Genomic DNA, 17,325 nt, shown 5'->3' with positions numbered 1-17,325 from the left:
CCAAGTCAAGGAACTGCTTTGCCAATCGTTTTTTTGTGCTCATCTCTCCTTCTGTTCTCGTCGACCAGATGGCAGTCTAGCCATTAGTCACATTATTCAAACTGCTGTTACTTAACTGAAGAGTACAGAATATACCAAGACCACTTAATGACATTCTCCTTTTACTGGTACCAGTTATCTGAAGTGATGATATCTGTACATCATCAGAGCGCCAAGCAATCAAACTGCTTCAAACCAAGACCTTACGTAGGCTACTGATGTCAAAGCTTAAGTGATACAGGGTAGTCTAGATATGGCTTGTATTTTTCTATGTGAAATTGCTTTGTAAAGGAATTCACCAAAATTCAACGAGTAAACAGATGTGCTTTTACATTGGTGGCTTTGTGTTTGTTTTTTTAGGAAAATGACTAGTACAATAGTTCATTCAGCCCTAATAAGGCATTCCATTTCTTTATGGTGTCACATGAACATGATTGCTTTGCCTTTTGGTTAACTGAACAGCACATCTAATCATCAGGGTCACCTGGTAGTACCTTCAATACTGTACTGTATGTCTCCTACTGTGCATGTTGAACTCATAAAACAAATGAGAACCAACCTGTTTCAGTCCTGAAAGTACTATTTTATATCCACTCAGTGACACAACAATTTATAATACACTTTTATATATTTAGGTTCATCTGGGTTTCTTCTGTTCTGGGTGGACATTCCTACTTTGGAGTGTTCCCATCTTCAGCCAAGGCCCCAGGAGCCCCCCAGCCTGATCGCCAGCGTCCTGCCCCATCTCAGAAGCCTCCACAGCCACCCATTCTCCTCTGGAACTGGCCTGTTTCCTTCCTTAGCCTTCACCTGGGTCTCCAACTTCTCAATATTTTTCTGGACCTCCAAAGTAAGGGGGTGGCGGGCACCAAAATTGTACATGTACTCTAAAGAAGAAGAAGAGAGAAGTTATTTTACTTCATGGTGGAAAACATTAGAGCTGTATTAAGTTAAGTGGGCGGCTAAGTGGGAATGACCGGTGTTTGTAGGGGGAGTTTACCTTTCTCAATTCCTCTTAGAATCTGCAAGGCCTCCACCTCAAGCATACACACCACAGGTAGAGGGATCTAAAGAGGGCCCAGATGAAACAAACACACAGGTTGTATTATTGAGACTTTACAGCTTTTAGACTTTAAACTAGGAGTTTAAAGACAAAGCGAGGAGAACGTGCAGTGTGGGGACTCTTACACTAGTTTTACACTGTAGTTCATGCTGCATGATCAGTGCCTTTCGACCAGGGTCCCTGGTCAGCATGTTGATGTGGTGGCCAATCGAGTGGGCCCTCTTCCACCTGTTTATGAAGCACATTAGGTCCCATGTGGATAGTTCGCGAGGGGACCCCATTTTTGGGGATGCTGCAGCAGCTCGTTCAGCCTGGGAGGTTCCTGGTTCCATCTGACGTAGTACATGAACATTTACACTTCATTGGCCATGTGATTTCTTCACTGACAATAATGGTAAACAACTTTACACGAGTCTATGTACCTGCTTCTCATAGTCATAATCCTCTTCACAACCACTCTCAACATCTTTGTCTTCTTCAAGATGGCTGGCCAGCATCTGAACAAAGCCATCATCAAAATCTTCCTCCTCTGAGCTTGATGTTCTGACTCCCAAGCAGACAAAAGTAAAACATGAGTACAAGCTAAATGTGATAACTACATACATCTACGTATATATTTTTGTTGCATTGTACAGGACTGCTATTACTGAGTGTCAGGCTGTTGTTCAATCTCAGTTTTAGGCTCCATCACTTCTTAACCTCACTGGCAAGAGTCATGTAATCAGGTCTGGATCACAAACAACCAAATCTTGTCCTCATGCAATTCCGTGGTTAAATAGAATTGTTGCTGCTATTCAAAAACTCTTGAAAAATGCTGTTGACATCAGTTATGACATATCGGAACACTGACAATGAGTCAAAGGTCAAACCCTTTCAAATATAAAAAAATCTAGTTCTGATCTACACTTGCTTGGTACATCAGTATAAATCCCATTCATTATCCCATTGAAAACAAAAAGCAGTATTTTGTCAACATTTTATTTTAAAAAAAGTTGTATTGTTTCTTGACATCCACTTAAATACAATCTAAAAGTAAATATATTTTTATAATACTGAGAGTGGACTGTTTAAAATGTTTTATCTCTAGTAATAATCCCATGACCAAGCAGCAATTAGATTGCTAGAGAGAAGCATAGTGTTGGCTACATGTTGTATACAAACACACACAGCACAGTGAACACATTACACCCTTTTACATGCTTGTGGACATGCTGGTCCAGTATCAGATCATCATAAATAATGTCAATTGAACTCCTGTGAAATGACGAGAAAAAAAAACCTTGTCTTGGTCACGCTTTATTGGTCATTATCTATTACCCTCTCAGAAACAAACTGTCCCATCTCCTTTTCCATAAATACAAGCACAAAAATCGGTTTTAACCACGATCGACTGTCCTTTCCTTCCATCTTGAGTTTTCAGTTTGAGTCCTCCAGGCTGCTACTTTTCTGGTCTAAGCCACAGTTGCAGAGCCGTCCCATGATGCTTTGCAGGCTGGGCTCTACAATGCCTAGCAGAGGCCTCTTGGAAGGGTCTCCATTCCAACAGGCTTCCATCAGCTGCCAGCATTCCTCATCAAAGCTGGGCAGTCGCTCTGGCCTAGCACCTGGAACAACATGGGCACACTGCTCTAAATCTCCATCTCTTTCCCTCTTCCTCTAACTCTCTCACACACATACACAAAATGGTATCTCCACAAGAAGTCATTTGGTATAATTTCTTGATAGGATGAAAAACACAAATAGACACAACATACAAATTAAAATGTTAGGTTACACTGTCTTCATTGGCGTCCAGCAATGATCCAGTAAAACTCACCTTTCTTAACGTTGTTCCACAGCTGGTCTTTGCTGGAGCACTTCTCAAAGGCCTCAGGCAGTTTGACTGAGCCCGTGCAGAGATACCAGAAGAGGATTCCAAAAGCGTAAACATCGACAGAGTTATCGTACTTTCCTGGAAAGAGTTCAAATTGACAATTGTTACCAACAAAGTGGGGAACCCATTCAGTGAGTGATACTGGAGCTTGTAGTTGTGCAGGTAGGACTACAGTGTTGGAACAGGCTGACCCACTAGGAGCCATTTTTGATTCCAGGTGCAGTGCGTTATTTTAAAGCAAAACAAAGCATGGGTGAGTACGCGTAGAAAGATACCTGTAGGATTTCAGTATGTCTGCGCGTGTGTGTGTGTGCGTGTATGCGTGTGTGTGTGCGTGTCTAACCTGTGAAAAGTTCAGGAGCCATGTGGATGGGCGTTCCTACGATGCTCCCAGACATCATGGCCTCAGGCTTACAGAAGCCCAGGTCTGTGATCTTGGCCCGGTTCTGTTTGTCCAACTAGGAACAGAACGGGTGACATTAGCTTACGTGCACAAATGAACACGGTTCAGATTTAGGATCGACAAATAGCCAAACAGTAAAATGTCCCACCCTTACCAGAACATTCTTTAGCTTAATATCGCGGTGAAGAAGGCCCTGACTGTGCAGGAAGCGAATGCCCTCCACCACATCCAAAGCAATCAGCAGCCTCTCCCTTAGTGACAGGCCCGCCTTGAGGAGAGAGATATCAAACACACGGTAGATGATGAGACAGTGCGGTCCCAATAGAGCGCAGGCTGGGACGTCAACCTGTTCCTCTCATGACCCATCATGCTGTACCAAGAGTTGCAACCAGTGTAAAAGTGTCTGCATCAGCTGCCTGGTTACCTTGAAGCCACTGTACATGTCTGAGTGTGTGTGAGTGTGTGTGTGGTTAGTCAGCTGGTTACCTTGAGGCCAGTGTACCTGTCTGAGTGTGTGTGTCCGGTTAGTCAGCTGGTTACCTTGAGGCCAGTGTACCTGTCTGAGTGTGTGTCTGAGTGTGTGTGTCCGGTCAGTCAGCTGGTTACCTTGAGGCCAGTGTACCTGTCTGAGTGTGTGTCTGAGTGTGTGTGTGTCCGGTCAGTCAGCTGGTTACCTTGAGGCCAGTGTACCTGTCTGAGTGTGTGTCTTAGTGTGTGTGTGTCCGGTCAGTCAGCTGGTTACCTTGAGGCCAGTGTACCTGTCTGAGTGTGTGTCTGAGTGTGTGTGTGTCCGGTCAGTCAGCTGGTTACCTTGAGGCCAGTGTAAAGGTCTCTGTGCAGCCTCTCCATGATGAGCAGCACAGCGATGCTGGAGCCTCCACCGTAGGTGTGGTCGATGACCGAGCCGTGCAGGTCCACCAGGCGCTCATGCTTAGGCAAGGTCCTGCACACACAAACACATACATGTTCAGTGTTACCAAAGGTTTTCAACATAGTTACTACTCTCCCTAATCTTGCCCAAACACTATATTCAATACTTCAAACAGCCACAGGGGGGCAGAGCTGTCAGTGCACCGTCAAACACGTGTTTTGCCAACGTTATTCAGTCCTGATCTAAACTAAAAAGGAGGAAAAATATGAAATAGAGTATTCCAAAATCTCTAAATATGATTTCATGTGAATCATATCAAATGAATTTGCTGAGGTGAGCTCTGAGGTAGACAACACATCAACACTTCCTGGAAAACATGTAGGAGAGGCGATGATGCATCCTATAACCAGAATAAGGGCGTGGTGGTGGTTCAAACCAGCCCAAGGCCTATACCAGGAAGCAAGTTCAACATAGCAGGAATATGAATTTGGGAGCTGGATTCACTAAGCCTAAAACTACAATCAATCACTCATAAGCCAACGTCGTGGTTATTGGTTTGTCAAGTCAACCCAGGTATTCCCAATCTTGTGACGAGCGTGCTCACATCAAAAGGACACTTTGAAAATGTCTGCACCTAATGACCAACAAACATGTGTCATGTGCAACACGTAAACAACAAAGTCTGTCAGAGAGATATTTTACACAAAATGAACAAACTATAAAAAAAATTGGAGACTGTTTGAACGTGTTATTACGCTAAGGCTTATCAATATCATTGCCCCATCATTAGGGCATGAGTATGGTCTTGGGAGTAAATAAAGAACAATAAAAACATCATTCTGGCAGCATGGGGACCCAGTCAACTCAGTCCTGTTCCACAAGCACCAGCTCTGGCTGAGCACAACATGTTCAGTCCTGCACCAGTTGAGGCAGCCACTCAGATTGAGCTGATGGAGCCAGGGCAGTGTGCCTGCAGGACAGTGTGCCTGCAGGACAGTGTGCCTGCAGGGCAGTGTGCCTGCAGGACAGTGTGCCTGCAGGACAGTGTGCCTGCAGGACAGTGTGCCTGCAGGACAGTGTGCCTGCAGGGCAGTATGCCTACAGGACAGTGTGCCTGCAGGACAGTGTGCCTACAGGACAGTGTGCCTACAGGACAGTGTGCCTACAGGACAGTGTGCCTGCAGGACAGTGTGCCTACAGGACAGTGTGCCTGCAGGACAGTGTGCCTACAGGACAGTGTGCCTACAGGACAGTGTGCCTACAGGACAGTGTGCCTGCAGGACAGTGTGCCTGCAGGACAGTGTGCCTACAGGACAGTGTGCCTACAGGACAGTGTGCCTACAGGACAGTGTGCCTACAGGACAGTGTGCCTACAGGACAGTGTGCCTACAGGACAGTGTGCCTGCAGGACAGTGTGCCTACAGGACAGTGTGCCTACAGGACAGTGTGCCTACAGGACAGTGTGCCTACAGGACAGTGTGCCTGCAGGACAGTGTGCCTACAGGACAGTGTGCCTACAGGACAGTGTGCCTGCAGGACAGTGTGCCTGCAGGACAGTCTGCCTACAGGACAGTGGGCCTACAGGACAGTGGGCCTACAGGACAGTGTGCCTGCAGGACAGTGGGCCTACAGGACAGTGTGCCTGCAGGGGGCTCCTAAACTCCCTCCTGTCCGGGTAGAGGTCGGCCCTGCTCACCTTGTGTAGTGGAACTCCAGAGCAAGGTCGTTCCAGTGCTTATCGTCCGGAGGTACCACTGATTTGAGCGCACAGGGGTAATGCCCCCCCCAGCTGTCACACAAGTAGACCACTCCATACTGGCCCCGCCCCAGCTCCCGGCCAAGCTTGGGCTTGCCTGTCAGGAAGGCGCAGAGACAATTCAGTACATCTGCCAACATTTGATTTATCCCACTGTTTAAGTATGGCATGATGTCTGTGTCTGTGCTGTGCGCGTGTGTATGCTGCTGCGTGCGTGGGTGCTTTGGTGTGTGTGTGTGTGTGTGTGTGTGTGCTGCGTGTGTGCGTGTCGGTGCTTTGGTGTGTGTGTGTGCTGCGTGTGTGCGTGCTGTGGCGGGGCTGTGTTGCCGGGGCTCACCGTGCAGCAGCACGTCCCTCAGAGAGCGGCTCTCCAGAGAGAGGCGGGCCAGCCTGGGGGCGTGGTCCTTCCTCACACGCAGCCACAGGTCCTCGGTGCGCTCCAGCCGCCCTGTGTGGCCCTCTTCCAGCTACACACACACACACACACCACACGTTAACACACGTGGATATACACACACAGCTCCACATGGCTATATAGCGTAGGCTCCATCCATAATCAATCGATTATGATCCTCATTATTAGCTCCGAAAAGCTTTGAGGCTCCACTGATAACAAGCTTCTGTGCCACGGTGGAGATCTTCCGGGCCATCATGTGAATGTAACTGACAGAGCAACTGCACTCCTGGGAGTTCAAAGTTTACAACAGGCTGAGCTAAAACAACAAGCTACTTGTCCCAGATACACAGTTATCTGTCAAACTGCAGGATAATTAGCTGCTTTCAGAGAGACCCTGTTCAAGAGGCAGAAAGAGAAGACCAGTCGAGAGAAAAGAGGGAAGATGAGTATTTAAGGAAAGACAGTAATAGGGGGTAGAGGACGAGGTGGGTTAGAAAAAATGAACAATGTTTTCTTAGGAAAGACCTGTTTGTTGCAAGGGAATATTCAAGGTTAAAGTTCACCTGGCGCAGGGAGAAGGCGAAGGCGTCGTGAGAGCTGTTGAGGCGGGTTCTGAACTGGGAGCAGATGCTCTTGGCCAGCTTGGCAGCACTGAGGCTCTCTATGGCATCCTGGGCCACGTTCCTCTTCCACTCTGGAGTGATGGCGGGAGGGTTGACAAACGTTATCCTCTGAATGATCTGGAGAGAGGGACAGAGGAGAGAGAGAGAGAGAGAGAGAGAGAGAGAGAGAGAGAGAGAGAGAGAGAGAGAGAGAGGGACAGAGAGAGAGAGAGAGAGAGAGAGAGAGAGAGAGAGAGAGAGAGAGAGAGAGAGAGAGAGAGAGGGGGGGGGAACAGAATAGAACATAATCTGTCAGCTATGATTAAGAACAGAGAGATACAGACCATGAGAGTGTATCTACTTGAGTGTGACATGGGTATAATGGGGACCGTACTGAGTTGTTCCTAACCTGTTTAAGCTGCTCCCAGACCAGTCGGGTGACAGATGACCCAGAGTGAAAGGTCACCTCCACATGATAGGCAGCGTTCAGGATCTGGAGTGAAAATAAGACAAGAGATAAGAGGCACTCAACTTTGAACAGAGAACTGTTTTTTCCCTCTCGGAACTTTGTCTGAGAGGGAAAAAAGGGCACAAATCTCTCTCTAACACACACACACACACTCCTCCCCCCACACCTGTTTGAGGTGGTTGGAGGTGACGTTGTGAACAGACGAGTCCATGTTGGACTTCTCCAGGCTGCTGAGGCAGCGCTCCAGGGTTCCTACGAAGCTCTCCCTCAGGTAGTCTACGGAGCTGATCAGCTTGTTGGCCACCGCCTGGTTCAGCCCCTTCACTATCAGCTCCTGGATCTGGTGGATGCATGACTTGATGTCCTTGGAAGAAACGGGCTCCCCGTTGGTGGTCACGATAACGTCTGTGTAAGAGAAGCGGCAAAAGGAAAGCGTCAGATGAAGTCGTCTACTGTGTCATGACACTTGGGGTTTCATGTTGATCACATGAGCACGGTGACATCCTGGCCTGGTAGTAGTGGGGCCATGGAGAGACCCTTTGGTCCCAAGACGTGCTCTGGGATCATGAGACCACAACCAATTGTCATTTTTCAGTTGACCTTTTCCTTTGGGGTCATCTTTGTCTTTACCATTGAGATGAAAGGCAGCAAAGGGAATTTGGCGGCACAGCTTGACTATTCTTGTCAGTGTCTCGATTCTCGATTTCAGAGTTCTTGGAACAGTGTTCCCACCTGCTGCTTACAGTGTGTGCCAAAGGCAGGCACTAAGAAAACAGGCCAGTGTTGGGTTTTCTACATCCAGCCAGTCACTCTCTATACTCCTCCTCTGATCTCTCCTGTCCTCCCTCCGCCCCTGCCCCTCCTCCGCTCCCTCTGCGAACACACGCATCATCTGGGCTCCCTCCCAGCTCTGACTAGGGGTGTGGCCATGGTAACAGGCTGAACGGGGCAGTGCTTGGGGAAGAGGCCACGAGTTGGTTATCTCCTCTAATAGAGCAACATAATAACATGAACTACTAAAGGACATCCCCTTCTCTTTAACATGGGGCTGGGGCCACGACATGCATACACAGCAACGGAAACAAAACAAATCTCGACTATAAAACTCCACTTAAAATATTTTACAATCTGCCAACATGTCATGTGTGAGACTGTTATAGTATTATAGTACTATGCTACCGTCACTGTGTCATTGTTTTAGCAGTAGTAAAACTTTGTCTCAGGCTGCAACAAGGCTGTCAGTATGCATGTGTCCGGCACAGGTCCAGAAATGTGAGCAGGACAGTGACTCAACTGTCCAGGAGCAGGTTGAAATGATCCCATCATTATATCACAAACAATAGGACTAATGAGAATAACCCAGGCTCTAATACTTCCATCTATTTCTAAATTGGTATAATAAAAAGTATGGGCTGACATGGCAAGTAATATTGTCGGGAAAACCCAGTTACATAACAAGGTGCATTGTTCCAGTCCTCCTCAGTACATTATGTATTCAAGACTAAGGAGGCGAATGCAGTTGGTGGCTACTTGGGTCACAAACAGGCCAACCGTGGGGAATTTCATTAACTGAAGAGAGATGAATTCATCAGTTGGGAACACTGCTGATATCTGCTTTGTTAGGGGAAACTATAGATCTGTGTGGTGTGTGTGTGTGTGTGTGTGTGTGCGTGACCTTTGAACTCCAGGTTGGCTGCGTCCTCCAGCAGCTGCTCCTTCATGCTGCTCAGCGTCTCCACGATCATCTCCTTCATCTCCTCCTGCTTGCGGTTGGCGATGGCCATGAGCGAGGTGAACAGCTCGCCCTCCTTCTCCCGTGTGTACTCCAGCCGGCGCGGCGTGATCTGCAGGTCCCTCTGCATGTCAAAGGCCTGGGGGGGGGGGGCAGAGAGAAGTGGAGTCACGCACAGTTCACAGCAGCACCAGGGCTGCCGACTACTTAACCTACCAGGAACGTCGTTTCCCCTTTAACGTGTGGCTGCATCAGCACTGTCAATATTGGATGTGTAGTGGAAAACACACAGATGCACACGCTAACACGCCCCCCCCCCCCCCCCCCCCCCCCCCGTCCCCTGCTCGCACCTGGTTGATGAAGAGGTCCAGGCAGCGACAGTGGACCCCATTGAGCAGGTTGGCTGCCTCCACCTGCTGGTTCTGCAGCACCTGCCGGGCGAAGGGCACCAGCAGGCGGTGGAGCCTCTCGAAGGCCTCCCCCAGCACACTCTGGGGCTTGGCGGCCGCGTGCGACACCTGGGAGGGGGCGCCGCACGAGCAGTTCCCCACAGGCGTGCTGAGGAGGCCCAGGGACAGCAGCTGCTTGTACAGGGGGCTCTTCTCCTTCTCCCGCTCCTTGTCGGCGCGGCGGCCGGGCTCCGGGGAGGCCTCGGGCGGCGTGCTGGGGATGCGGACGAAGCACACGGGGAAGGGGAGCATCTCTTTGACCTTTTTTAACTCGGCCACCTGCTCGCCACTCAGAGAGTCGTGGCTGAGGGCGTAGAGGATGATGGGAACCACGTGGCGCGTGCAGTCCTCCAGGGCCTCCTGGATGGGCTGGACACTGGGGCACGGCACCACCATGATCTTGGCCTCCTAAGACGCAGCGAGGATCAGAGGGGGGAGGGGGACCAAGTCAGTCAGACAGTTTACTGTGCTCAATAGGAACACTGCATGAATAACTATATACTTCTTGTTTTGGCTACCCGCAATGCTTGGGGCTATCTTGTTGTTATTATCAGTGACCCATGCACTTTGTAAAGCTCTCCCTTGGAAGTCGCTTTGGATAAAAGCGTCTGCTAAATGAATACATGTAAATGTAAATATAGTGTTTTAATGCGTTGAGTAAAAGCTCATAACAATCAGGAGATGTGACAGTGGGAAGATTGCCGCCAATCCACTTGTGTGAAAAAGAAAGCCAAAGTAAACATGAACTTAACAGCAACGTACGGGTTCAGTTTAGATGGATTATGCTCCAATAAAAAAACACCAACTTTACTGCAATGAATCACACAAGCTAGTCAAAACAATCCCAACCTGTCTGGTCATGGGAAAGGGTACTTGAGGGCAAAGGACAAGCCTCAACTACATGTTTTTGCTTGACTTGATGAAGCACAACAACTACAGAAGGGTTCTAGAGGGAGCGTGAGAGAGTGTGGAGGAGAGAGCGAGCGAGAGAGGGAGGCAAATAGGCTGAAAGAGGGAAAGAAGAGAGAAATGACTAACACAACCACACAAAGGAGACAGTCAGTCCTGTCTCCAAGAAACAAGAGCAGAGTCCAACCGAGCAGTGTCTTTAGAACAGGGATCGCCTGCAAACATTTGTTCACAACCAATCAAAACAAATCGAATGCATGAATTGCCCTAATGCAGTCAATTTACAAACGCAGCTCGACGGCCAAACATCTGGGGGCTGTTTTGAAGCAGTCATCTTGATCCAGTTGAAACGTTACCCACATCTCCCCAGTCTGAACTTTTCAGGACGCGGAAATTAAACGCCAAGCGAACAAATGCTGTTACTAATTATGCTGTCAGTGAAAACCAAATGTTCTTTAAATAGCATACTTAAAGACTGGATGCTAAATATATCTCAACCCTTTGTTGAAAGTAAGCAGGGTGTCCTATTTGAACTATGTGGCACACAAAGGCAGTAAGCAATCTACTTTGAGGTTATGCTGCTGAGAGGCATGTGAGAAATGTGTCTATAGGTTAGCACCACCCCTGTCCTCTGTTTCACTGACTAGCTAGAATATGGGGAGAGAGCAGCAGGAAGCCTGCAGGAGAGGAGGACAGACTAATTAGCAAGGTAGCGCTTGCATCTTTTGGCCTGCCAAAACAGGGCGCTCTCATTATGCCAGGGCTATGTGAATGTCACAGAGGGTTGAGAGCTTGCCTGGATTCATTTAGTCCTGGGTAAACACCAACCATCAGAGACAGCCTAACACCCTAACTAAGGCTACACATTGGTCCTGATACATCTACTGATGGGGTATGTCATAGCAAACAGGGCATGAAAACACTATGGCTCAATGGAAAAGCGTACTGTAGTATTAGCGTTACACAGTGGACATATCTTAATGCGGTACGAAACCATGTAGGGGAGGGGACAAAATGTCACAGGACATTTTAAGTGTGGTTAATCTAAAACTGACCAATATCCATGAAGTCTAGGCTCCATTCATACCCAGAAACTAGTTTAGACCAGTGGGAGAGAGAACACCTTTCAAACTCAATAAAAATACGACCCTTTCTAGAACCAAAACATTTGGGAATAACCCTGAAAATCAAGGAAGAAAATCAACTAGTCCAGCTATGACCCACTAATAAACAGTGACCCGAGGGTAAAGGATTCGGTTGTAGCCATGGCAACTTATTTTTCACAGTGCAGCTTGGGCTTTTCTCTGTGGCCTGGTCATGTGAATCCCACCAGACTGGGGCTATTACGTAAAGGGAGGGCTAAGCAGAGCAGAGCACAGGGCCGAGCACAGGGCAGAGCAGGGCAGGCTGGCCTCAGGCCCTCCAAAGCCTGGCCTCCAAAGCCAGGAAGGATCAGCCAGGCTCTTTGTTAAAAGGCTTAAACACTACTTTCTTTTCCTTGTCCTGGCTGCATGTGATGGGGAAAAAGACAGAGGAGGTATGGAGGCGTGTGTACACACACAACGTTGCAAACACATCAGTCAATCTGGGACATGGGTCGAGTGTCCTGCTGGCAGACAGATCCAGCAATGCTCTGTCACCGTCAGAAATATAATACCTCACATTGTCCAAGTGTCCAAGCACAAACACAAAGTTGATTGCTTGTTTAGGGTCTTGCAAGCAATGTTTTATTTCGAGGAAAACGATTAAACAAATAATACAGCAACATTACCTAATTCTACAACAAAGCGGACACTAACAGCTTCGCTAAACATGGTAAATAAGATGCAGTTCGGTAATCTGTGTGTCAACTAAGCCATGTGTGAGAGTACTGTTTCCAGCTTAGAGAGAGAGAAAAAAAATGAAAAAGAGATCTGGCCGGTTGCTTGGTCCAGTACAGTCAGTGATACTGTGCCACTGTGTAATGGCATTTACATCGTCAGTCAAAACATCTCAATGCTAACCTAGTTATGAGACTGGCTGTTATTTGCTCCAACCAAACAGGGACATTTTTACAATGAATGTGGAATCTCCTCAGTTCTGAGTAAACTATAAAAATGAACAAGGGGGCAGACTCCCCTTTTACCTCAAGTCTTGACCTGCGTATACCACTGCATAAGACCTAAGGTAAGTGGAGAACTGTATCTACAGTGCATGGCCTGTTTCAGTCTTAGTATCACTTTTTGGCCTTGTGGCCTTGTGGGTGTACAACATCCTGTGGGCCTACCTGCAGCAGAGGGTGGTGCAGGGTGATCTCCAGCTCTGCCAGTCTGTGAGCCGGGTCTTCACATTCCTCCTGGATCTCCAGGTCTTGGCGAGGCACCGTGTCCCAGCGCCCACAGTGGGCTGCCAGCTGGTGCACCAGCTCGTACTGGCCCGGCAGTGCCAGGCTGAGGCGCGTCTGTCTGCCATGGGTGAAGCACAGCTTCCTCCTCTTGCACACGGTGCCCTGGACCCCCTCGCAGGCCTCGCCTGCCTCGGGCCCCAGGGGCAGCAGTCTCTCCCCCAACAGGCAGTTGAGGAGCTGGTAGCGCGCAGCACAATCCTGCCCCAGGACCATGATGTAAGGGGCGGCGCCCACTGTGTTTTGGAGGAACTCTTCTTCATGGCGGGGGAAAGAGATGCAGCTGAGCTGGCCTGCCAAAACAGGGCAGGAAGAGAGTGTGGAAGACAGTAATGAGTGAGTATGGATTCTGTGTAGTATATGGGGATGGGGACTGGGAATGAGGACTAACTGGAGGAAAAACATTAAAGTAGGGAACTCTTCAGTATGATAGTTTCATGTTTTTCACTTGCGTTGACCCCTTGTGTAAACACACACCCACACACACTCCCACGCCCCCTTCCAAAAAGGATAAATATTTGACGCCCTACTGTAATCTATTCAATCATTTAAGATAGTGAAACTTTATTTAGAACGTTCCTTGCACTTCTGCATCATTTAGTTCGGTCTAGGCTAAACCATGTAAAATAGATAAATTCATCAGGAAGTGAATGATCCTCTATGATGCTGACTCACTGCCCACAGCAGTTACACAACAAAGACCTGGTGCTGTACAGCAGTGATCCTCACAGCCCTCCTCTTTCCTTTGACCAGACTTTGCTTAAACTGTTAATCTGGTATTACCCTGCTTGGTTCTTTTTGCAATTTGCTACTCAGATTTGAATTGACCTATTCCTAAAATGTTCCTATTACATGTAGCCTATCTATTTAATTGTGTGTCTTAAAAACCTGACCGTCAGTTTCCCCAACACTGCTGAGGTTTATCTGATCGGCTCTGACTGTGCTTGCTTGTGCCCATAAGGTCAACATAAGTAGACAAGGGCCTCAGAAAACCACTAAGATCTAAGGTTTTGAATGGCTAAGAATTTACCATGCATTCCATTCATGGCAATTACTATATTGGTCTGGGTAGTTTGACACAGATTAAAAGCCTAGTTCTGGATTTAAGGCCAAACAAGAGAATCTCCATAAAAAGTGTAAATCAGTCTGCACTTTTATTAATCTGTGTCAGAGGATAATTACTTCTTAGTGCGGTTAGACAACATGGGATTTCAGACAGATTTACTTTATCTTAATCCTGGAACAGAATTTACCCCATCTCTATGGGTTCACACCTCTGAAGATGACTGATGTCTAAATCTAGTCTTTATACTAATCTATAGGAGATAATGGAAATATATCTTTGTTCCTCTAATATTGCCTCAGCCAAATTATAAACTCCTGTTGATCCTAATATGGGTGTTCATTGATGTAGGGCTTAATTTGAAAAATAAGTGTTTACATAAGCATAATTAATGTGACGTTAAAAAACACTTGATTCTTAATTCTCACTAAGTAGAAGATGTTGAAAAGTTATTTTAAAATTAAAAAACATATATACACAAGCTACTCCCAGAGAAAAACTGTCATTATTGCTTAGTAGATTGAACACAATGTTTAAAGTTAAATGTCTAGCTGCAGTTCTTTAACATTTCTACATGTTAGGACAGCTTTGTCAGTAGAGCATTGAGAAAGACCCCAATAGGACAAATCTCTGGTTTTTAATATTTAATACATTGTATAATTGATGATCTGGGAGAAGAATCTCAAGAGTATTTCTACCCTTAAATGTATTTTATAATTCCTAGTCTCTCTCTCATAAAACTGTTTTCAAAATATCTTAAACTTGGGAAACGTATGGAAGCCATGAATCAATATAAGAACGTTTCTCCTCAAATTCAGAGAAAATATTCATTTATTGTCTTGAACCAACGTTAGTTTATTGGTTGTTCCTGAAACATAACAAAAGTTTAAAGAACATACTGGTAGGCTACAATCGGTCAGCATTACCACAAATTAAATTCTATGGCTTAATCGCTGGCCCTGGAATCATACAGATCTAAGATCCAATCAATTATAATGACAGCTATAGCTACATGGTTTAACACATGAACATGAAATGGCAAGCAGTAACGGTCTAACCAATCAAATAAGATAGGCATGTTGATTTATTTAAGTAACGGTAATACAAATTGTGTAGCAGGTGCTTACCTGCTTCCAAAGCAGCTACTTCCGAACTGACTGCGGACGCGCAGGCGTTACTGTAGTTCTGTCTTATTTCCCGGAAAAATAAGTTGGTCTCCTTCAAGTTCTTTTTTAGCTGTATGGTGTGTTTGTTGTAGCTGTTAAATACCCGTGTTAGTTCTCGAGCTAAAGGAGTCACTTTTTGAAAATTACCCTCCATGGTAGGTAGGGAATGTTGTCTTCTCCCCTGAAAAAATACACAAATTGAAGAATGCTCCCCTCTGTCCACAATGACGCCTTGTGACCCCAGATAAATGTGACACGACACGGGTCACGGCAATCAAATCATTATCTCTTTTAGCAAGTTTGGGACAATGCAAGGCGAAACTGTATCAATCCGTCAATTGGCACTCGCCTTAACTCAGCCCAGCGGTGTCTTTGCATGACAAATGTCACAATTTGATGATGAAAGTTTCCACGTGTAACGTTAGCCCTAGACAACAGCGCCTGGACTGATACGTGTAAGGAACAGAGACAGACAACTATTTTGCTAAAGTTAATGCTGCTAATGATGCTCAAAACTCTGAAAGGCCTGTATTCGCGAGCGCGTTGTTGTGTGCAACCGCTCGCGCTAGCCGAGTACTAACATTACCGGTATTAGCTGTCCAGCTAGTACACAATATCAATTTGTCAAGTCTACTACGTGAGAAAATGTTTGCTTACAACTTTATAAACCAACTCCCTAATTTATTCAAAAGGTAAACAAAAGATAACAACATAAACTAGGTAGCTAATAATCTGTCTAAAAAAGTAAACACGAGGATTAGATCGTTTGTCGGGGCAGTGCCGAGGCAAGCTGGTAGGAGATAGCTAGGGCTAGTTGTCTCTAATCGGTAAACGCAGGGTAGCAGAGTAGAGCTAGTTCAGAAATTACCTGATGTGGTATTGCTAGCCAGGCATCGTATTCCAGTCCCTAGCCTGGCTAGCCTGCACGCTCATCAATTTCATTAAAGAAGCCCCATTACCTTCACTCCGTGTTGGGCTACAGTAATGTTTTCACGGTTACACGTAGAATTTTCAATCTTAGTTGCCACTACTAAGAAGTTAGTTGGTTAGCACGTTAGCAAAACTGTATGTTTGAGCCAATCCGAGATTCCGTGAAAATGTCGATTACAGTAGCAAGTAGACCAGACTTTGATCTGATCGGATAAGGGAAAAAAACATCCAACGACGTCGTTGTCGACAAAAATTCTGATCCTGGATTAGCACTAGATACGATAGTGATTGGACACTCGGTCAATGCAAGGAAGAGATAACATTTGCTGGTCACTGTCAAACATCCTGGCCACACACCCTCGAAATCCTTGCACAGAAATCAGTGCGAAACACTGAAGACAGGAACAGTAATCCGAACTGCTTTCTGGGACATGCAGTCAATTAACGTGGGTGGAAAAAGGTTACGCATGCCTATGCAGTAATTGTTTTATAACAGTTGTAACAATTGTAAAACCATTTATAGCTAATGTTTTCAACATATTGTAGCGACCCACGGATTGGTCGCGTGTTAACTCGCGCTGTTGGCGCAAAGGATTGTGGGTGGCGCAATTCACATACTTGTTTCATGTTTGGTTAATGTTGTATGCATGTTTGAGTTGAGTGTTGTTGTTCTGTCAATTAGGTTTGTCAGTGGATGATGTATGGATATTAGTAACTATAAGTTATCGTTGTTGCCATAACTGTGAATTGTATGTGAGTTAATGACTTGTTGTTGGCATTCACATGTGATTGGGGTGTAGTAATTAAACTTGTAGTCGAGCGGTGTATGGGACACAGGATAAAAAGGTCTTCTTCTCTGCGTCCGATTATTACGCATCCACTCCAATATAGACCCCTAGCGCCATCGTTACAATATGAATTATTAACAATGTTAAATCCTAAATACATAATTCAAGAATACTATCTATTTGGACTAATTCAATTGTTTAACTGTTTAGATGGTATAGCCTATATTTTGCTAACTAGAATTTGTAATGTTGTAATTTAATGTAAGGCTGATCATTTTAACTCATGTGCCATATTTTACTTTCACATGGATGAGTATCGCACAGTGAGTATGAATGACATCCTTTAGGGACTTAGTTACTGTTGTCTGTTTCACAAAATAGTGTATAATGAAAATCCATAATTTTCCCTGCATTAGAGGACACAAAGATTAG

At 46.1% G+C, this 17,325-nt stretch overlaps 2 protein-coding genes across 3 annotated transcripts; both read right to left on the bottom strand.

The window, feature by feature from the left end:
* Positions 1 to 732: 732 nt before the first annotated feature.
* Positions 733 to 1,790, bottom strand: LOC124471963. Its single transcript, XM_047026636.1, has 5 exons — positions 1,750 to 1,790; positions 1,525 to 1,645; positions 1,228 to 1,434; positions 1,040 to 1,106; positions 733 to 926 (listed from the first exon to the last, which is right to left on the bottom strand). The coding sequence occupies exons 1-5, from the start codon at positions 1,788 to 1,790 to the stop codon at positions 733 to 735; spliced, it is 630 nt and encodes a 209-aa protein (XP_046882592.1).
* A 569-nt stretch (positions 1,791 to 2,359) lies between these two features.
* dstyk (dual serine/threonine and tyrosine protein kinase) lies at positions 2,360 to 16,659 on the bottom strand. Of its 2 annotated transcripts, XM_047025509.1 has the most exons (15): positions 16,044 to 16,659; positions 15,137 to 15,356; positions 12,830 to 13,239; positions 9,556 to 10,062; positions 9,149 to 9,344; positions 7,640 to 7,878; positions 7,414 to 7,497; positions 6,966 to 7,142; positions 6,343 to 6,472; positions 5,946 to 6,102; positions 4,189 to 4,321; positions 3,533 to 3,646; positions 3,319 to 3,433; positions 2,919 to 3,053; positions 2,360 to 2,706 (listed from the first exon to the last, which is right to left on the bottom strand). In XM_047025509.1, the coding sequence occupies exons 2-15, from the start codon at positions 15,327 to 15,329 to the stop codon at positions 2,519 to 2,521; spliced, it is 2,778 nt and encodes a 925-aa protein (XP_046881465.1). In that variant the 5' UTR covers positions 15,330 to 15,356; positions 16,044 to 16,659; the 3' UTR covers positions 2,360 to 2,518. The 2 variants fall into 2 exon arrangements, with proteins under 2 accessions (XP_046881465.1, XP_046881464.1); XM_047025508.1 differs by having other exon boundaries at positions 15,137 to 16,659.
* Between the last annotated feature and the right edge of the window lie 666 nt (positions 16,660 to 17,325).

Source organism: Hypomesus transpacificus, chromosome 9 (genome assembly GCF_021917145.1).
Source record: "Hypomesus transpacificus isolate Combined female chromosome 9, fHypTra1, whole genome shotgun sequence".
NCBI lineage: Eukaryota > Metazoa > Chordata > Actinopteri > Osmeriformes > Osmeridae > Hypomesus > Hypomesus transpacificus.
This window is presented reverse-complemented; position numbering and strand designations above follow the sequence as displayed.